Raw genomic sequence first — 22990 nt, 5'->3', positions numbered from 1 at the left:
ATTTAAAAAAGTGTAATTCTTTCCCCAAAAAAGTGCGCTTGCAAGACCGCTGCGCAAATACGGCGTGACAAAGTATTACAACAATCGCCATTTTATTCTCTAGGGTGTTAGGATAAAAAATATATATAATGTTTGGGGGTTCTAATTAGAGGGAAGAAGATGGCAGTGAAAAATTACATTAGAATTGCTGTTTAACTTGTAATGCTTAACTTGTAATACCATCGCCACCAAATTTTTTTTTTTTTGCCCCCCCCCTCCAAGCCAAGTCGCCAGGACCCTATTTCTAGTCGCCATGGCGACCTGGCGCCCGGGATTTGTCGAGCCCTGATTTAAGTGATGCATCACGATTCAGCCTTAAACAAATCCGCATTGATGCGGAGAGCAGCTGAATTGCGGTTGCACCGATGACGTCATCACAACGGGCCTCTGTCAGAGTTCTCCCTTTCTTCCCTCCTCTCAAACTTTTATCTCACTGAATTTGCATCTGAGATGCCCAGGGCAGCTGCTCACCAGCGCCTGGATGGATCGTACACGTCGGGCATCTCTCACTTTGTAACAGAAGCTTTGATCTGGATATCCCGGCACGCCTGTCCTCCTCTTCCTAGGGCAGCTGTAACAGAGTCCTGCCTCTTAGACCGGGTCCTGTGATAGACGGCACACTGATCTAATGCCAAGAAATTAGATCAATGTTCTGTCTATCACAGGACCGGCTGTCTAGGTGGTGGGACTTTGTTACAGCTGCTCTAGGAAGAGGAGGACAGGCGTGCCGGGATATTCAAGTCGAAGCTCCATGAGAAAGTGGGAGATGACCCCTGTGTATGATCCATCCAGGCGCTGGTAAGCGTCTGCCCTGATGGGCTTTTGATCAGTTCAGTAAGATGGCCTCTGTGTATGATCCAGGCTCGGGCGACGCTGTGTTGACGATAGGGCACGGGCGACGCTGCGCTAGATGAAAACCATGGGCAGTAATTGTGATGTATCGTAATGCATTGCGGAATTGAATCGTTGACTTAAAGTGAATGTAAACCCCAAATTTTAAAAAAAATTTTGATGTCACAATGTAGAGAATAAGATTTCCTATCATCTGTGCCCAGTCTTACCACACAGAGTTAATCCAGCTCTGAGCAATCCTCTTTTATTGTTCAGTGAAAATTAAGACTTCCAGATAAAAACCTGTCTCAGCCCTGGTTCACACTGGGTACGATTTGGAACGATTTGAGATGCGATTTGACATGTTAAATCGCATCTCAAATCGGCGGCAATTGTCGGCAATGGCACTGTCCTAATCAGTGCGACGCTGCATCTGCGATTTCAAAAAGTAGTTCCTGTACTACTTTTTGCGATTTCGGGCCGCGATTTACATTAAATTGCGGCCGAAATCGCGGCAAAATCGCAGCCGCGAAATCGCGGTAAAATTGAATTCGCAGCAGTGTGAACCTAGGCTAAATAAAACAGTCCATTCCTCTCTCTTTGCTTGAGTGACAGGTTATTTACATATCTAGCTTGGACATGTTTATCATATGTTATGTTATGTTATGTTTATCATAATATGAGGTGATCCACAGTTCATTGTATATTAAACTATATTATACATTTTTGGGGTTTACATCACTTTAATCGAATCGTGAGACGGGTGAAGATGGGCACCTCTAGTAGGCGTGTACTTGGGGACATTCCAGGTGTCGGTGAGACTCGCGAGATGTCGCTCTTGTTATTGGAGTGTGTATAGACACAATGGGGTTTATTTACTAAAGTTAGAGAGGGCAAAATTAGTCACAATTCTGCAGAGAAACCAATCGGCTTCAGGTTGTATTGCTAAAGCTTAACCCTCCTGGCGGTGTTCCCGAGTCTGACTCGGGGTTAGATTTCTGTGCTGCGATCGGTAACCCCGAGTCAGACACGGGCTCGCCTCGCAGCATCCACAGACAGTGTTTACTTACCTTGTCCTGGATCCAGCGATGCCACCGCGCTGTGTGAGCGAGTGGGACCTCGCTCGATTCACACAGCGTCCTCCTGTGTCGCCGATCTCCGTTCCCTGCGACGTTACCACGCACGGGAGCGGAGAACGGCGCCAAATTCAAAAACGTAAACAAACACAATACATACAGTATACTGTAATCTTATAGATTACAGTACTGTATGTAAAAAATACACACCCCCTTGTCTCTAGTGGTCTGCCCAGTGTCCTACATGTTCTTTTATATAATAAAAACTGTTCTTTCTCCCTGCAAACTGTAGATTGTCCATAGCAACCAGAAGTGTCCCTTTATGTCAAAAATGGTTTTAGATCAGCTAGAAAACAGCGATAATAAATTATAATCACTTGCAGAATTGTGCGATAGCGATTTGTGGGGAAATTCGTCATAAAAAAATAAAAGTAATGACAGCAACAATTCTGCAACTGAGCAAATTTCAGTGATTTTGAGTTGATTACATTATTGAATAATTTTTATTATAATTATATTATTATTTGTTATAATTATTTATTATATTATAATTTATAATTTTGTTTTTAAAAAAATGTCATACCCGGGATGCCTACTAGACTCTTGTTTGGTCAGATTTAAGTGAGTTATTCCTAAGAATTACAGGCCTACAATATAAAACGCCAAATTTCCTTGCAAATAATGGTACCGCTTTCAGCACATTTTTTCTGAAAGAATCATACCGCCAGGGTGGTTAAACAAGCTGAGATTAGAAGCTGATTGGTTTCTCTGCAGAATTGTGACTCCTTTTGCCCTCTAACTTTAGTAAATGTTTTATTTTTGATTAAAACCTTATCAGGTTATTTTTTGCTTTCTGCCTTTTTGGTGAGATTCCTCGTCACGTCCTGTAGCCACACCAAAGTTGATTTCCTATCATTTCTTGTCTTGGGTACAATGGTCACTGGGGCAAATCGAGGGTTACATCTCCCCTTCAGGGGCGCAGACAGCAATAAATACCTGAAGGGTCTGACACTTCCCTACTCTGTTCATAAAAGGTTTTGCCTTTGCGTGCATTTTAGTGGCGATGTGTGCAAAATATGGCTTGGCTCGAGTGCCTGCAGGTTCCTAGACTGCATTAGTTGGCTCCTGTCCAGCCAATATTTCCACAAGGAATGTAATTCTTCATAGCAGATACACATCTATCACATCTGAGTAATGCCTCCCAGCAGCGGACTATGAATCTATATAAAGCCAGAGAAATATGCTGATTGTTTGGGTTGCCTAGGCAAGATCTCAGATTACACAGCAGATCGAGACACTGAATTTTAAGATATATTTGTTACCTTCAACTGTAGTGTAAGGGTCTGCCTGCATACAAATTGAAATGGTTTAGGTTCGATCTCCAATTGTGTGGTTTTGGTAAATCTAAAGGAAAATTGTATAATGTATGGCCAGCCTTATGGAGAATGCAGCATTAGGAGGGAGTCTCGATGGCAGAGGTAGGCTCTTAGAGCCAGCGATTATGGAAGAGCGTTCCCGAATGAAGTGATAAAAAGCGGTATTTTCTCTTTCTAGATTTAGAGAAGTATGACCCGGTGGATTCTGGCTTGTGTACTCTGTTGGGTCATGTGTGCTGATGGTTTGACATTTCACTCTCTCTGCTCTTGGCTGGACATGACAAAGGCGTTTCATTGCACAACTTGCAGAATTCTGTTTTTCTATCCTGCCAGCCGTTCATGCAACCTTTCTGGTTGCAGGCAGCTATTATCTTGGGATATGGGCATTCTTGGGCTGTTGTGTAATGTTAGGCCATTGGGGGAGGGGGGGGGGGGGACAGAACAGTGGCTACGTATGATGAATTAAAACATTCTTTTTCACAGGTCTGATTTAAAGCGGGAGTTCACCCATTTATTTATTTTTTGACCTTTTCCCCTTAGATGGATGCTCGTTTTGTCTAGGGGAATCGGCTAGTTGTTTTAAAATATGATCCGTACTTACCCGTTTTCGAGATGCATCTTCTCCGTCGCTTCCGGGTATGGGTCTTCGGGAGCGGGCGTTCCTTCTTGATTGACAGTCTTCCGAGAGGCTTCCGACGGTCGCATCCATCGCGTCACTAGTAGCCGAAAGAAGCCGAACGTCGGTGCGGCTCTATACTGCGCCTGCGCACCGACGTTCGGCTTCTTTCGGAAAATCGTGACGCGATGGATGCGACCGTCGGAAGCCTCTCGGAAGACTGTCAATCAACATAGGAACGCACAGTCCCGCCGCCCATACCCGGAAGCGACGGAGAAGATGCATCTCGTAAACAGTAAGTACTGCTCATATTTTAAAACAACTAGCCGATTCCCCTAGACAAAACGAGCATTCATCTAAGGGGAAAAAGTAATATATACGGGTGAACCCCCGCTTTAAGTGTTTAACCATTCCGATGGCCCTCTTAAGACCCGAACCAGATACAAAGCTCTATTTTTATTTTTTCCCTCTTCTTGGAGAAAAACCCCTTCTTGGCAGTTTAGAATAGTTCAGGATTTCTCCTTGCATCCCGTCCCAATGAAAACATGTCCTGTGCGAATATAACCGCAATAGTTGTGTTTAATTTTTATATTAAAGTAGCACTTATGAGCGTTAAATACAGGTCCATGTATTCATGTCTAAGTATCTGTGTTGGCCTCTCAATTAAACATTATTGAAATGTGACGGAAACCCCTTCTTTAGTGTGTGTGTGTGTGTGTGTGTGTGTGTGTGTGTGTGTGTGTGTTTTTGCTTTCTGCTCCTCCCCTGATAGAAGCCCAATTTGTGGGCTTTACTAACATTGGGCCAGATTCACATAGAACTACGTTGCTCCTGGGCAGCGTAACGTATGTGATTTACGTTACACCGCTGCAGGTTTACAGCGTAAGTGCCTGATTCTCAGAACTCTTACCTGTAAACTTGCGGCGGTGTATCGTAAATGCGCTCGGCGCAAGCCCGCCCAATTCAAATGGGGCGGGCACCATTTAAATTAGGCGCGTTCCCGCGCCAAACGTACTGCGCATGCTCCGTCGGGTAAATTACCCGACGTGCATTGCGCTAAATGACGTCGCACCGACGTCATTTGCTTAGACGTTAACGTAAATGGCGTCCAGCGCCATTCACGGACGACTTGCGCAAACGACGTTGTTTTTTAAATTTCGACGTGGGAACGACGGCCATACTTAACATGGCTTAGGACACCTAGGAGGCAGCCCTAATTTTACGCGACGTAACTCGACGGAAACGACGTAAAGTTAGATCGACGGGCAGCTCGGACGTTCAGGGATCGCCGTAAGTATTCATTTGCATATTCTACGCTGACCGCAATGGCCTCTCCACCTAGCGGCCGTCCTAGAATTGCAGCCTAAGATCCGACGGTGTAATTCAATTACACCTGTTGGATCTTAGGGCTAGCTATGCGTAACTGATTCTACTAATCAGTCGCATAGTTAGGACGGCCCTAACGCAGAGATACGACGGCGTATCAGGAGATACGCCGTCGTATCTCTTTTGTGAATCTGGCCCATTGACTTTAGTGCTTAGTTGCCACCACCCCTTGTTCAGGGAGCATACCCAGAATAGGATGTGTCGGCTTCCACCCAGTTCTCCTGTTTCACCGCCTCCTATCTTTTAACCGGTCACTGGGATTCTGGTGTGTTGCGCCTGCATCCTAGAAACTGTGTGACCCAGCAGCGCCTGCGTATTAACAACCGTTGACTCTGTGGGGCCTAGCCACCTGTGTCCTAACAAAAAGGCAACCCCCAGCTATTTTTCTATTCTGTAAGGGATCTGATTTTAAATCTTTTCATTCAAGATATTTACATTTTTCTAATTCGATTAATTTGCAAAATTGTGTGAATCCTGAGTGAAAGTTGAGTCTTGTGTGATAATATTCATAGACTCCTAATAATGTCGTCCTTTTTGTAAGGCATTGACCTTCTCTGTTAACTTTGCACTGTTCATCATGTTCATTAGAAGCAAATGCCTGATTTACCTGCTAATCCTGTAGAAGCTCATTGGTGACCCGGACTTATCACTGTGAGGGCTTATGTCCTTGTCATCTGTGTGTAACCTGCAGTTCATGTGGATTTGCTGGTCCCACGGCTGTATTGTGCTCGGTGCTTTATACACAGTAAGCACAGTGTGTGTGTGTGTGTGTGTGTGTGTGTGTGTGTGTGTGTGTGTGTGTGTGTGTGTGTGTGTGTGTGTGTGTGTGTTTTTAATGTGATTTAAAATGAGATGGTAGGGTTAGACACTTTTGCCAGCACACAGATCTCTCCCTGTATAACACACTGCTAGTACAGTGATCATCCATCCAGGCCTCGACCGTCTTTCTCCAGTGCTGGCCCAGTTGTTGAAGCGTTAAATGCTTTTGAAGTGGTGACATAGTGCCTGGCACGGTGGCCTTGTAGTGCTGCCAGGGTTCGCTGGCTCTTTAGTACACAGGGATAGACTTTCATTTTTTCTTTTTTTTTTTTATAAAACGTTTTGGATTGTAAATGTCCAATGTGAGGACCGATTTACACCCCAGCATGTCGGTACTGTGTGTACTGCCGTCATCCCAAGCTTGAAACGCCCACTTGTACCTAATAATAATAATAATAATAATAATAATAATATTATTATTATTATTATTATTAACAACATTCGTCTTAATTCAGGGTTCGACAAACCCCGGTCGCCATTGCGACTAGAATTAGCGACCTGGGGCATTATGTGTCTCTGTGCGCCCCCCACCGCACTGGCAATTGAGGCCGCGGCCTTCTGCAGGCCTATGCTTCCTTCTGTGATCTGGCGCCATCTTGTGGTGGCCGTTGGTATGACAAGACAACCAGCAATGCTAATGGAGCTTCCCCTGTCTGTTTTCACTGCCATCTCCTTCCCTCTAATATTATTTATATATATATATATATATATATATATATATATATATATATATAATATATATATATATATATATATATATATATATATATATATATATATATATATATATATATATATATATATATATATATATAATCTCCCGGTCGCCATGGCGACTAGAAATAGGCTTGGAAGGGGGGGCAAAAATTTTTTTTTTTTTTTTTGTGAGCTGGCACCATCTGGTGGTGAGCCGTTGGTATTACAAGTTATTACCACCAGATGTGAGCTGGCGCCATCTGGTGGTGGCCGTTGGTATTACAAGTTAAGCATTACAAGTTAAACAGCAATTCTAATGTAATTTTTCACTATTTTCACTGCCATCTTCTTCCCTCTAATTAGAACCCCCAAACATTATATATATTTTTTATCCTAACACCCTAGAGAATAAAATGGCGATCGTTGCAATACTTTCTGTCACGCCGTATTTGCGCAGCGGTCTTGCAAGCACACTTTTTTGGGGAAAAAAATACACTTGTTTTAGTTAAAAAATAAGACAACAGTAAAGTTATCCCCATTTTTTTTTTTATATTATGAAAGATAATGTTACGCCGAGTAAATTGATACCCAACATGTCACGCTTCAAAATTACGTCCGCTCGTGGAATGGCGTCAAACTTTTACCCTTTAAACGTTGCCTATGGAGATTTTAAAAAACTCTACAGGTTGCATGTTTTGAGTTACAGAGGAGGTCTAGGGCTAGAATTATTGCTCTCGCTCTACCAATCGCGGCGATACCTTACATGTGTGGTTTGAACACCGTTTACATATGCGGTCGCTGCTCACGTATTTGTTCGCTTCTGCGCGCAAGCTCGTCGGGACGGGGTGCGTTTTCTGGCTCCTAACTTTTTTAGCTGGCTCCTAGATTCCAAGCAAATTTGTCAACCCCTGATTTTTATATATATATATATATATATATATATATATATCTCTATCCCCTAGAGAATAAAATGATTGTCGTTGCCATACTTTCTGTCACACCGTATTTGCGCAGTGGTCTTACAAGCGCACTTTTTTGGGAAAAAATACACTTTTTTTAATAAAAAAAAATAAGACCCCAGTAAAGTTAGCACAATTTTTTTTCTATATTGTGAAAGATAATATTACGGCGAGTAAATAGATACCCAACGTCATGTTCTATGGCTAGAATTATTGCTCTCGCTCTACCAATCGCGGCGATAACTCACATGTGTGGTTTGAACACACTTTCATATGCGGGCGCTACTCACGTGTGCGTTTGCTTCTGCACGCAAGCTCGGCGGCACGGACGCGTTCCTGGCTCCTAACTTTTTTAACTAGCTCCTAGATTCCGAACAAATTTGTCAAGCCCTGTCTTAACACTTAAGGACTGCCGCATGACGATATATGTTGGCAGAATGGCACGGCTGGGCACATGGACGTGTAAGAGTGGGTCGCGAGCGCGGCACCCGCGAAACCGATCGCCGCGATTGGGTCACAGGAGCTGAAGAACGGGGAGAGGTGAGTGTAAACACACCTTCCCCGTTCTTCTCTGTAACAATGTAACAATCCCTGATATAGGGAACGACGATTACTGACGTCACATGTCCAGGCCCGCCCCCCTACAGTTAGAAACGCACATGAAGTCACACTTGACCCCTACAGCGCCCCCTAGTGGTTAACCCCTTCACTACCATTACCATTTTCACAGTAAGCAGTGCATTTTTATAGCACTGATCGCTGTGAAAATGACAATGATCCCAAAAATGTGTCAAAACTGTCCGATGTGTCTGCCATAATAGCGCAATCACGAAAAAAATCGCTGATCGCCGCCATTAGTAGTAAAAAAAAAAGCCATAAAACTATCCCCAATTTTGTAAACGCTATAGATTTTGCGCAAGCCAATCGATAAACGCTTAATGCGTTTTTTTTTTTTTGTTTTTTTTTACCAAAAATAGGTAGAAGTATACGTATCGGCCTAAACTGAGGAAATTTTTTTTCTTTTTTTGGGGGGGGGGGGCTTATTATAGTAAAAAAAAAATTGTCGCTCTTTTTTTGTCTAAAGCGCAAAAAATAAAAACCGCAGAGGTGATCAAAGGAAAGTTCTATTTGTTGTGGGAAAAAAAAAGACGCCAATTTTGTTTGGGAGCCACGTCGCACGGCAGCACAATTGTCAGTTAAAGCGACGCAGTGCCGAATCGCAAAAAGGGGCAAGGTCCTTAACCTGCATATTGGTCCGGGTCTTAACCGGTTACCACTCAAGGTTGGTATGGGGAATAATTCCCCGCTGCCCTAATGGTAAGCAGCTCACACAAGCAAATAGCAGAAACAAGTGAAGCGCTAATCAAGTGATATGGTGCACATGATCATGAATAAACATGGTGCCAAATATTATGATAAAATAACAATAGATGTAATGGTGCACAAATGGAACAAAAACAAACAGTCCGTAAATAAGCCAGGAGATGGTGCACCAATGGAAAACTGAATGTCTATAAAGTGGTAAGTGAAAGTTCAAAATGGTGATAATTTCAAATATAAATAATGAAGTGAAAACACGATGAGGTGAAGAAAAACCGCCACCAGTAGGTAGAAGGCTTACCGAAGTGTTTGCACTAGGGCTGCACGATTCTGGTCAAAATGAGAATCACGATTTTTTTTCTTAGACAAAAGATCACGATTCTCAAAAATTTAATGCCAGAACCCCCCCCCCCCCCCCAAAAAAAATTAATAAATAACTTTGATTCTGATTTTTTCATAGGAGTTATATGGTCTTTAACATTATAGACATATCACTGGTCCTTTTTTTTTTTTTTTTTTTTTGTTCATGCATCAGAAGCAGTACTGCCAGCAACCATTGGGTGGCGCATGGATACACACAGTTGTACAGAACTGTGAGAAGGTTTAATACATCAGAAGCAGTACCGCAGTACTGCCGGCAACCACTGGGTGGCGCATGGATACAAACTACTGTTGTGGTAGAAGCTCGGGCATCTATCCAGCGGCGCAGGCTGCTTACGTCGGTTTCGATATCGGCGGCATTTGCATTCCACGCTGGTTACGTGGAACCAGCGGTGAACACAGAAGAATCGCGGGTCATCCCACGTGGATATTGGGGGCGGGGAGAATCGAGATTGCGATTCTCTCCGCGATTAATCGTGCAGCGCTAGTTTGCACCCAAAAGAATGTACGTTCAGTGGGTCAAACAGGCTTTGTGTGAAATGAGCACTGGGAACTGAATCAGTTGCGCTCCAAGCGATGACCAATGGTTCAAACCGCTGAGGGGAGGCTCTCCTCGTAGAATGTTCATAAAGAGCGGTGGTCCAGATGTTCCCAAAGTGATAGAGCAGGATGTAAATCAAAGGAAGAAGAGGTTACATAGCGTAATACTGTATAAGTAAGGAACTTTAATGTAGTAGGAACACTTGCATTATGGAAGACAAATGGCGCTTTTCAAAGTACTTTTGGCAACAGTGGAGTCCTGCCGACGCGTTTCGTAGCATAGTACATCGGCGGACCACTCTCAAGGTGACTTTTTTTAACTCTTTGCTGCAAAAAAAATAGCTCTGTTCCCTTTTTTAAATGACAAATGTACATAAAAAGATTACCTTGTATATCCCTGTATGTTGTGGTCGTTCAGGTGCTTATCTAATAGTTTATTGACAGCCTTCCTGGCTGGCAGAACAGGATGATTACTGCCAGAAGTAATTGCATGTAACCAATCCGACAGGTTGGTTGTACCCAAGTCGATCAGATTTTTTTACAACCAGCCTGCCCATACATGAACTGAATCTTGGTTGGTCCCTACTGAGCCAGCTGGATAAAGATCCATGTATGGCTGGCTTAAAGGGGTTGTAAAGGTATTTTTATTTTTTCCCCCTAAATAGTTTCCTTTTACCTTAGTGCAGACCTCCTTATCCTTCCATTTTGCTTTTAAATGTCCTTATTTCTTCTGAGAAATCCTCACTTCCTGTTCTTCTGTCTGTAACTCCACACAGTAATGCAAGGCTTTCTCCCTGGGGTGGAGTGTCATACTCGCCCCCTCCCTTGGACTACAGGAGAGTCAGGACGCTCTCTACGTTGCAGATAGAGAAAGGAGCTGTGTGTTAGTGGGCGTCCTGACTCTCCTGTAGTCCAAGGGAGGGGGCAAGCACGACACTCCACACCAGGGAGAAAGCCTTGCATTACGGTGTGTAGTTACAGACAGAAGAACAGGAAGTGAGAATTTCTCAGAAGAAATAAGGACATTTAAAAGCAAAATTGAAGGATGAGGTACCGTATTTATCGGGGTATTGCGCGCTCTGGCGTATAGCGCGCACCCCTAAAGTGGACCCGCATTCCTGTAAAAAAAAAACAAAAAAACATTTTAGTACTTAGTTTTGGTGTCTTGTGCGGCGTCCGTCTGCGGCTTCGGGTGTCCTCTTCGTCGGGTCCGGCGTCCTGCGGTGTCCTCCCCGCTCGATCCCCGCTTTCCCGCGCAGAGTTTGAATACTGCGCCGGCATATACCGAGCACAGTACACTCGTGTATAGTCGGGCAGGCTCGGCTCCTCTCGCGCTCACGTCCTGGACGTCCTGTATGTCTAGCACGTGAGCGCGAGAGGAGCCGAGCCTGCCCGACTATACACGAGTGTACTGCGCTCGGTATATGCCGGCGCAGTGTTCAAACTCAGCGCGGGTATCAGCGTATATCGCGCACCCACGATTTTGCCCTGATTTTTTAGGGCAAAAAAGTGCGCGGTATACACTGATAAGTATGGTAAGTGAAGGAGGACTGCACTAAGGTAAAGGAAGCTATTTAGGATTTTTTTTTCTTACCTTTACAACCCCTTTAAGACTAACCTGTGCTGTAGATTCTTTCTCCCATAAACAACGGTCTTCTTTGGTTGCAGATGGACGTATAGGTATTATCTAACCACCATTTTTTTTTTTTTTTTTTTCATGCACGATTATTTTAATCACGGAACAGGGGGTAGTAAAACCAGACAAGCTCCAACATCTGCTTGGGGGAGGGGGGGCTGGATTGTAATTGGCAGCTGAAAATCCTACATAAGTAATCACATTTTCCTAAAGCCTTGTACACACGATCGGATTTTCCAACAACAAATGTGTGATGGCAGGGTTTTGTCGGATAATCGGACCATTTGTACGCTCCATCGGACAATTGTTGTCGGATTATTTGATCGTGTGTACACAAGTCCATCGAAAAAAAATCCAAAGTACAAACACGCATGCTCCGAAACCAATGCTAACCATAAGACAACATTATCAGAAGTTGCCCAAAGGGTAGCGCTAAAGAGCTGAAAAACCATGTCGTTTCGTGTATGTTGGCTGAAAAAGTTCTGCCGGCTGTATGCAGAACAAGTTCACGGCCAACGCCCTTCGCACAAAATTCCACGGATTTGTCCGATGGAAATCCGATCGCGTGTACGAGGCTCAAGACTGTCTGACCAGGTTGGCAGAATGCGGTTGGATTTGAGGATCTGTCACGTTGTATCTTCTGTATCTTTTTTTTAATCCTGTATTTGAAAAGATGAACAACTTTAAACCCCTCTGGCTGTTTAGGAACTAGAACTCCAGGATTGCAATCCAGGCCTAAGTTCACCTGCCATTTTGTAAAGTGGGCGCTGCGTCATTTTCTGCGTCATAGAAGGTCAGAAAATGGTCTTCATAGTGGGTCACCAGTGAAGTGAGGAGGGAACCTGTAAGACTTTGAAGTGTAGATTACAATAATCTGTCATGGCGATGTAAACTGCGCTTTTTGACAACTTATTCCCGGCATTAATACTTTTTTTCCTTTGTTTCCCAGCTTGCTTTGAAAGGATCGAGTTACAATGGTCTGTTACAGCGACATAACATCCACTCAGAAAATGTTGAACATATTGTGGAAAGTTTACGGTAAGCTGTCCTGTCCTTTTCCATCACGGACATGTTTTCTGTGTACGAGGGAAGAGCCTCTGTCAGGTTTTTATTGATGTCCGTCTCATTTAGGAGCTTTAGCCCCGTTCACATCGGTCTGATTTTACTTGCTAAATCAGAGCCTATTGCTGGAAACGGACCTGTCCGAATCGGGGCAATGCCAACTTTGTAGTGCCGCAACGATTCTCAAAAGTAGTTCCTGTACTAATTTTGGTGACTTTGGGGGCGATTTCAATAAACATCTGTGTATGAAACCGCGCAGATGTCTCTCAAGGCACTCCCGAAGTCGGACTAAAATGGCGGTTTGAAATCATGCAAGTTCAGCTGAAACCGGCATTTAGTGTGAGCCTTAGCTTAAAGTGCAGTTTCCATCCCAAAAATTTTATTTTTTATTTTTGTGCTCATTCATTAGACCTAAAGAAAAAAAAAAATAATGTTTTACTCATCTGGAAATGCCTGTTGCTATGCGGTCCCACGAAATCTGCCTTTGGAATCGCCTAGGATTCTGACATCTCCCTCTAATGCTCCTGGAAAATGTGTGCCGCCATTTCCCAGGATGCAGTGCGCTGTCCAATTATCACTCCCCATCCAAGACTTCCAGGAAGTAAGTGCTTGTGGGCTTCACAATGCCCACAAGCAAAATGACAACGCTGTGGACATAGTTTATAAACTATCTTTTTTTGAATAACTATGCGGAGCGGCGGCGGATTGTAAAATAGTAAGTGACCAGATTTATATTATAAAAACGCATGATGAAAGGACATACATTTAAAAAATGCTAATTGTGGTTGGAACTCCGCTTTAAAAAGGAAGTAAACCCTTGGATTTTTTATTTTTTTAAATAACCTGTAAGAGAAAGACATAATGAGCTAGTATGCACAGCATACTGGCTCAATATGTGTCACTTACCTGAGATCGAAGTCCGCTTCAGTCCCGTCCACCGCTGCCGCCATGTCCCCTCGTCGCTAGTTCCTGTTTTCGCTGCTCCTGTGATTGGTCGCATGCGCGAAAGCACGGCATTAACCCCGTTAATGCCATTCACAAAAACGACACCGCGCAGTGCGCCGTAGACAGCGGTACCCGTTTCTGTGAAAATATCTCCTTAACCGTGTGGGTTTGGGAGATATTTCTTGCACCTACAGGTAAGCCTTAATCTAGGCCAGGGATATGCAATTAGCGGACCTCCAGCTGTTGCAAAACTACAAGTCCCATCATGCATCTGCCTCTGGGTGTCATGCTTGTGGCTGTCAGTCTTGCTATGCCTCATGGGACTTGTAGTTCTGCAACAGCTGGAGGTCCGCTAATTGCATATATCTGATCTAGGCTTACCTGTAGGTGCAAGTGTTAACAGTGCGTTTACAACCACTTTAATCTCATTTTACAAAGCCTGTGTGAGCCGGAGTAGTGAGATGGTGGGAGCTGATGGGACAAAAAATGAGAAGGTGGTGTCCCGTTGCCGCACAGACTCTCCTACTGCAGGGAGTTCTGGATGCGCTTCCTGCAGGGTACGGTTGAGGAAGGTCTGTATTCAATGTCGGTCTTGCTTCGCATGCACAGTAGTGTCTTTGGGACAAGCCAAAATGGAGCTGATATCTGGTGGGCATATATGATCTGCCCCAAAATAATGATCGAAGTAACTGGGACCATACATTGGCCTCCTTCCCCATCAGGACTACTCTGGTCAGCAATACACAGGGGGGTCTCCGGTGCTGCAGCAGTGCCTCTTATGTAAATGCAGCCTGAAAACAGTGGGGGAGTAAAACATGTCAAGTTTATTGATTTTTATTTTTATATTTCCTTTTTTTAATTTTTTGTAGTATTGTGCTGAAATAAAACACAGAATTAAAAATATCTTTTAAATAACGCCAGAAATGGCAGTTTACGTTGTCATAAAAGGTGGCTGGATTGGTATTTTTGCTACAATGATACTGCTGCTTTTTTATGGTTCAAGCTCTATTCCTGCGAACACTCTATAACACAAAGTACAATTAAGGCCCCTTTCACGCGGGGGCGGAGTCGGCAGTAAAGTGTCGCTATTTTTAGCAGCGATTTACTGTCAATTCCGTGGCGCTATTCGGCTGCTAGCGGAGCGTTTTTACCCCCCTAGCAGCGGAGAAAGGGATAAAAACCACCGCAAATGCAGAGGGCAGGAGCGGTATACACACCTCTCCAAAGATGCTGCCAGCAGGATTTTTTTTTTACCGTCCTGCTAGCGCACCGCTTCAGTGTGAAAGCCCTCAGGGCTTTCGCACTGGAGAGACAGCAGCGGCTCTTTCAGGTCGCTTTGCAGGCGCTATTTTTAGCATTATAGCGCCTGCAAAGCGACCCAGTGAGAAAGGGGTCTTAAGCCTAAGTTCACCTTTCTGAGCATGTTGCGTTTACAACTTTATTTAGGCCCCTTTCACACTTGTGCAACTTGGGACTGCAAAGTCGCATGACAAGTCGTTCCCTATGATTTCCAATGACAACCATTCATATTAGTATGACATCAAAGTAGTCCCCGCACTACTTTGGTCCGACTTTGATGTGAGTTCAGGTTCATAGACCTAAAGTCTGCCTAAAATCGCGCGACTTTGAAGACGCGGTAGTGTGAAAGGGGCCCTAGGGCGTAACCTGTTCAGCATAACATCCTCCCCCTTCTTTGTGGCAGCGAGGCAGGGATCTTCTTCTGGCATTTGCTGCCATATTTCAAAGAGTGCGGTCATGCAAATCGATGATCCCTGTGAATCGATGAACTACAAGTACCAACCACCTTTGCGGCTGTCGGCTTCTAGTTCTCAATGAACTACCACGGTGCAGTTTAGCGCTGTAGTAGTAAATTGACAGGGAGAATCCATGTAAAACTGCCTGCCCATATGATGTACGGGCAGATTGCTTACACTGACAGGTCTGCAGAAGACTTGCATGGCGCCAGTGATCTGCCGATTGCTTGTGCAGTGCTTTCCAGGCTCCTAAAACAAAAAAAGTACATTTAATTTTTGTTAAAAGGAGAACGTATCCTTTTAATCCCCTTCCCAAACTAGTGATCAGTAGAGCCCTGAGTTGGGAATATCTCAGGTGCTTGATCTAGTCATTCTGTTCATTCATTCAAGAATTTCCTATAAATCAAAATACAAGAGGTTGTTAAATTTTTTTTTGCCTGAATTCTACTTTCTCATTTGTATTTAGTAGCAGAAGACATAACAGCCTTTTAAGTAGTGATTCCTATCTGTATAGCAGGCTACATATCCATTCAGTGTGTAATTCTATATAGGTTGCTAACTTTAGCCGGAAACAAGTTCCATGGCATGAATATAACTTTACAGTACAAACAGGAGCGAGGCCTCTGCACTCCAATACACAGCAGAGAGTCAGTCTGTGTCCTAAAGTCTGAGAAACCCCCCCAGTCTGCTCTTTGTCCTTAAATACACTCTGGGGGGGGATTTTCAATAATACTCTGCTGGCAGCATGCTTGTATTGCTGCCATGCTGGGAATGGGGGCAACGCCAACTGTACCTACAAATACGTGAAGAGGCAAGTCCTATTTCGGCTATCTTCGGGAAGCGTGACGCGCCATAGCCGGCCGTCAATCATCTTCCCTCCCTCTGCATAGGAACGCCCATTCCCCGCGGGGAGTCTGAAACTTCACTACAGCAGTAAACTGTAAGTACGGCGCCAAAAAATAAAAGAAAGGAATACTGTAGCTCGCGCTAGTATGCTTGATGGCATGCTAGAAATTTGTTTTAGGGTGAAACACCGCTTTAAAGGAGTTGTAAAGGAAAAAAGATTTTTGCCTAAAATGAATGTGCAAGGTAGACAGACAGAATAGTGTAATGATTCTGTTAAAAAACGAGTGAATACCTATAAAATTCCTTCATCTATATCACCTCCGGCGTTCTAGTTTCTGTTCTGTCATTCACTTCCTGGTTTGCGGCGCTCGTTCATGCAAGAACTACATTTCCCAGTATGAATTGAGGCACGCCCAGTAGTTCACACCTCTTTGAAGTCTCTAACACGTAGAGAGCATCCTGCCGCACAGATGTAGTTCCCAGGAGGGGGCGAGCACGTCACTGACCACCGCAGTAAAGCCTCCCTTCACGGTGGTCAGTAAAATCAGACGAGCAGGAAGTGAACAGAACAGAGAAGAAATGGAGCAACTTCTGAGCAAAAACGAATAATGAGGAAGTGAAAAGAGGAATGTCTGCAGGTAAAGGATGATGATTATTATGAAGAAAAAAAATTCCTTTACAACCCCCTTTAACACCTCTAGAATTGGCAATCTTCTTGTCCTAGGCTTATTTGGCAGTAATACAAACCAAATATCTACTGTAAATGACGGGGATAATCTCAGTGGAAATTTCTGCAGCCATAGCTGGCGCTTACCAGAGTTTTTCAGAATTTGCCTTGGCCTTCCGGCTATTTTATCAGTTGGATGAGCCGGGTACAGAACTGCTGGAATTTGCTTCCACATTGATGTTGGATGCTTCAGTTCTACAAGAATTGAACTAAAGGCAGGCTTTACTTCCAATCTACTGGTGTTTTTTTTTTTTTTTTTTTTGTTTTTTAATCAGAAAACCATTGGATCAGCATGAGTCAATTGCGTTACTAAAAATGATCAACATTAGAAAATGGCCCTAGATTGGACTTTAGAGGCAAAATAGGCGAGAGTATAGTAAAAATATATTTTATTGATAACAATCGCACACACAGCAACTGTTAAAAACAAACAAAAAACACAAACAGACATAAATGTATGGCGTGACACCATATAGACAGCAGCGAGCCCCTGGGCGTCAACGCATTTCGCTGTTTTGCTTCGTCAGGTCTCTCAGGGGTTGTTGGAAAGAACAGGTCTCGCTATCTATAATAAAGCACATCAATCAGACATTGTGTAATAGTAAGATGTATAGATAAAAACATTTGCTGTTGTCATATCCGATTTAACATATATACATATGTACAGTACAGACCAAAAGTTTGGACACACCTTCTCATTCAAAGAGTTTTCTTTATTTTCATGACTATGAAAATTGTAGATTCACACTGAAGGCATCAAAACTATGAATGAACACATGTGGAATTATACATAACAAAAAAGTGTGAAACAACTGAAAATATATTTCATATTCTAGGTTCTTCAAAGTAGCCACCTTTTGCTTTTTGCTTTTGCTTTTCTCTTGATGAGCTTCAAGAAGTAGTCACCTGGCGCAGCACCCCATCACTCTCCTTCTTGGTCACATAGCCCTTACACAGCCTGGAGGTGTGTTTGGGGTCATTGTCCTGTTGAAAAATAAATGATGGTCCAACTAAACGCAAACCGGATGGAATAGCATGCCGCTGCAAGATGCTGTGGTAGCCATGCTGGTTCAGTATGCCTTCAATTTTGATTAAATCCCCAACAGTGTCACCAGCAAAGCACCCCCACACCATCACACCTCCTCCTCCATGCTTCACGGTGGGAACCAGGCATGTAGAGTCCATCCGTTCACCTTTTCTGCGTCGCACAAAGACACGGGGGTTGGAACCAAAGATCTCAAGTTTGGACTCATCAGACCAAAGCACAGATTTCCACTGGTCTAATGTCCATTCCTTGTGTTCTTTAGCCCAAACAAGTCTCTTCTGCTTGTTGCCTTTCTTTAGCAGTGGTTTCCTAGCAGATATTCTACCATGAAGGTCTGATTCACACAGTCTCCTCTTACCAGTTCTAGAGATGTGTCTGCTGCAAAAGGTGGCTACTTTGAAGAACCTAGAATATGAAATATATTTTCAGTTGTTTCACACTTTTTTGTTATGTATATTTCCACATGTGTTACTTCATAGTTTTGATGCCTTCAGTGTGAATCTACAATTTTCATAGTCATGAAAATAAAGAAAACTCTTTGAATGAGAAGGTGTCCAAACTTTTGGTCTGTACTGTATATACCTGTATTTAGGGCTCCAGCACCACAACTGATCACAGGTGCAATGCATTACATGTTCATTGGGGAGCAAATAATAATCTTCCAGTGGGGGCATCCGATCCAGAAATTGAAGAGCGGGATTTCTCTCACTTTGGGAGTTTTCCTCCAACTTCCTGTTGTCTCTGTGGCAGGAGGTGAAGGGATATTTCCCATCTGGTACAGGCAGCAAAAATGAAACGGATATTGGTTGTGACCCTTCTATACTAAAAATAATGGTTCGATGTACACTCTAAAAAATGTTCTACAGGAGGCTCATTCCTGCGCCCCTGATTGCCATGTGAGGTCCATGACCACTTTTACTTTACATGATATGTAGGATTTGCTGATTAATTATTTTTTTGTGTGCCAACTTTCTCTTGCAGGAAAGAAGGAATTGAAGTGCAAGTAGTGAAAAGAAGAGATTATGATGAAGCTACGGTGCGATGGGCCGACGCCATCGTCTCGGCTGGAGGTAATTCATTTCTTGATAACACTTCCAGTCTTGCGGAATGTGTAAGCCCTGGTTCACACTGGTACGTTTTGAAATGCGATTTGACATGTCAAATCGGCAGAAATTGTACTGTCTTAAGTGCGACGCCGCGTCTGCGTCACTGCACTGATTTAAAAAAGTTGTTTCTGTACTACTGTTTGCGATTTTTGGGCCGCGATTTACATTGACGTCTGTGCAGAAACCTACACAGATGTCTCTGAAAGAGAGACTGACAAGCGGGAGTGAAGTTGTGGGAGTTCAGCTGAACCCGCACCCCTTCATTCCCGCAGCCCAGCGTTAACCTGGGCTCACACGTGGAACGTTACTAACAGAAATGGCTGAAATCTACAGCATTTCCCAAATCTTCATTGTTGTCATGGGGCTTGAAAGAAATGATGTTGCATATACTGGCAACATTCAGGCCAGATCCTGTGTCTAGCGCACGCATGCGGAGGCCCCATTCATTTCTGTGGATGGGCCATAATGCGATGGATGGCTGGGGGCCACCATGAGTACATATCATCCAAAGCAATGAATGGGGGCCACAACATGCAAATGCAGTAGGCAAAGAAGCTGGATTAGATATTTTTATTTTGAAGAAAGTGGCTTACCTGTGCATTTTTAGTTCAGTGTATAAAATAAATTACCACGTTAGTGTAAAAATTTTTTTTTTGGGGGGGGGGGGGGGGGGGGTTCTTCACATTTTTTTGGATGTGCCAGCATGTTTCATTATTCATTAAATGCATCACAATTGTTCCATTCTAAAATGTGTGTGTGTGTGTGTGTGTATATGTGTGTATATATATATATATATATATATATATACATACATACATACATACATACATACATACATACATACATACATACATACATACAGTAGAAATAACTGAAAATGCTAAATGGTGCATCGTTGTGCATAGATTAGAGTACGCAGTGTTGTGGTGTATTGGCTATGAATGAGCCCGAAGTTATATACTTGCGGCCTTAGTATAGAGGAGCGGGGCCTCGTGCATGCACAGTAGGCCTCCCGGTGTGAAGCCGAGAGGCTACACTGCTGGGTTCCCTCACCCGAAGTGGCGGCAGCACCTGACAGCTGGTAGAAACATCAGCTGTGGTTATGACATCGAGGGACTCCTGGACAGGTAAGTGTCCTAATATTAAAAGACAACTGCGGCAGTATGTATAGCTGCTGACTTTTTTATTTTATTTTTTTACAGAAAACCGCTTTAAAGTATTATTGGATTGTTTTGATTACGCTGTGAAATTTTTAATTATAAGGTTTAGTTAGAAGACCTGACATGCCATTTCAACGTTTTCTGGAAATCTTGGACATTCCATTCTATTGCATTGCCTCCTGTGCTCACCTCTCCTGAGTTGCAAAAGTCACAGAACATTTGTCCCTGAAGTTGTCCTGCATTGCCTCCTGGTTTGGCACAATTCAGCCTTTCACTTCCTAAGACATCACACAAACCCACAGCTATTAGTCAGGAAGAATGATTCATACCGGACTACACTGCACCGATTAAGGCTGAAATCTGGTTTGTTTTTCTAAACCTCCATTACCTCTCTTTGCATTTGTATTAAAGGGGTTTTCCAGTCATTTTTTAATGTTTGTTAAATGTCAGCAGTTACAAAAAGTGTAGCTGCTGGCTTTTAATAAACAGACACTCACTTGCTCCACGTTCCAGCGACGCGCCGGGGCTCCGCTCCTACCCACCCCCCCTCTCCGGCCGGCGTCTTCATTCTAAGTGTGGGCACCCGGCCGCGACAGCTTTCGGCTTCACGGCCGGGCACCCACTGCGCGAGCGGCGCTGCACCATCCGATTGGACAGGCGATCGTCTGGGACCTGTCGCGTGTCCCAGGCGATCGCCTTCAGGGAGGTGCTGCCAAAAGGCAATATGACGTATCGCCTTGGTAGCCCCTCGGCGGAAGGAGGAAGTGGGACAGGAAGTCCCACTCCTCCTGAAGCCCCCACTCCCCCCCCCCCCCCCCCAAAAAAAAATGACATGCCAAATGTGGCATGTAAGGGGGCGAGGAGTGGATTAAGCGGAAGTTCCACTTTTGGGTGGAACTCTGCTTTAAGGATCTTTATTATAGCACTGTTCTGATTATCCAAACTAACTGGGGGAATAAAAGAACCTCTGGATCTGGCACAAGTTGACCCTTTAAAGGAGAAGTCAAGCCTGAGCTTTTTAGGCTGGGCTTCTCCTCTGGGTCACAGGAGTGCAATTCGTTTTGCACTCCTGTGACCCGTTTTCATCGGAGAGCGGTCTGAAGTCCGCTCTCTGCTGACATCAGTTGAGGCACCGCGTCATCCCGACTTCAGAAGTCTGGATCCGCCAGCTGCATTCACTGCTGGCAGTCTCAGCGAGCCGCTGAAGACGGCCGCTCCACCGCCCCTCCACAGCTCGGCGCTCCAGTGAGTGTGGAGGAACAGAGCAGGAGAGATACGGAGGGGAGAGAACCGAGCCATCAACGATGCTCAGTCTCTCGGTTCTCGGACACCGGGGGACAGCTGCAGCATTGGTCTGATGCTGCATCCACCTAGGTAAGTATAAATCTTTAATAAAAATAACATACTTTTGACGGAATCCTGTAGGAGAGCATTATGAGGGCTGCTGTTGCTGACCATCTTCAGCGCCTATGGTAATCTTCCAACTAAACTATCTTAGTTTTTTTTTTCACAAGAAAATACCAATCTTTGGTATTGATGTCTTGGAATTGGCAATCGTAGATAACAGTTAGGCAAGCTGCATTTTAGGGTGGTCAGCAATGGTAGCCTGCTTATTTCACAATGAAGTTCTGGAGAAGCTACAAACAGCACTGCTTTACCTTTTTACCTGGAGCCTCCATATGCTTAGACAGCCAAAGAGACAAACTCCTATCCTCATATTGCTGAATTTTATCTTTTTTTTCTGTCCGTAGTAGTTGTACCACTAATCAATATGATAATAATAAAAATAATAATCGCTGATCGCCGCCATTAGTAGTAAAATAAATAAAACTATCCCCTATTTTGTAAACACTATACATTTTGCGCAAACCAATCGATAAACGCTTATTGCGATTACTATTTTTTATTTATTTATTTTTTACCAAAAATTGGTAGAATACGTATCGGCCTAAACTGAGGGAAAAAAAATGTTATATATGTTTTTGGGGGATATTTATTATAGTAAAAAATATTGCCTTTTTTTTCAAAATTGTCACTCTATTTTTGTTTATAGCGCAAAAAATAAAAACCGCAGAGATGATCAAATACCACCAAAATAAAGCTCTATTTGTGGGAAAAAAAGGGCGCCAATTTTGTTTGGGAGCCACGTCGCACGACCTCGCAATTGTCTGTTAAAACGACGCAGTGCCGAATCGCAAAACCTGGCCTGGGCATTTAGCTGCCTAAAGGTCCAGGGCTTAAGTGGTTAAGCTAGAGATTTGTCCTGTTGGAGTATGAATTGGGTATTTATTGTATAAAACTGTTTCTTCTAGGTGATGGGACGATGCTTCTCGCTGCTAGCAAGGTGCTGGACAGGTTCAAACCCGTCATCGGAGTAAATACTGATCCAGAGAGGTAACCATTGTCCGCATTCTCCCTCGACCTGACCTTTTAGAAAACCCGTACAGTGGATATAAAAAGTCTACACACCCCGTTAAAAGGTTTTTGTCATGTGTAAAAAAAGAGACAAAGATTAATCATTTCAGAACTTTTTCCACTTTTAATGTGACCTATAAACTGTACAACTTTGAACAACAAACTGAAATCTTTTAGGTGGAGAGAAGTAAAAATGTAAAAAATATGGTTGCATAAGTTTGCACACCCTTAAACCTAATACTTTGTTGAAGCACC

The 22990-nt window shown here is 43.6% G+C and overlaps 1 protein-coding gene across 2 annotated transcripts in view; it reads left to right on the top strand.

Moving 5' to 3' along the window:
• The window catches only part of NADK2 (NAD kinase 2, mitochondrial), a 59508-nt gene that overhangs the window by 4379 nt on the left and 32139 nt on the right, over window positions 1-22990 (top strand). For both annotated transcript variants that reach the window (XM_040338384.1, XM_040338392.1), the window contains exons 2-4: window positions 12625-12713; window positions 19036-19124; window positions 22633-22714. In XM_040338384.1, the coding sequence (XP_040194318.1) occupies window positions 12625-12713; window positions 19036-19124; window positions 22633-22714 (260 nt within the window). The remainder of the gene's footprint in view (window positions 1-12624; window positions 12714-19035; window positions 19125-22632; window positions 22715-22990) is intronic.

Source organism: Rana temporaria, chromosome 1 (assembly GCF_905171775.1).
Source record: "Rana temporaria chromosome 1, aRanTem1.1, whole genome shotgun sequence".
NCBI classification, from domain to species: Eukaryota; Metazoa; Chordata; class Amphibia; order Anura; family Ranidae; genus Rana; species Rana temporaria.
The sequence above is the reverse complement of the archived record's forward strand: the minus strand, read 5'-3'. Positions and strand labels throughout refer to the sequence as shown.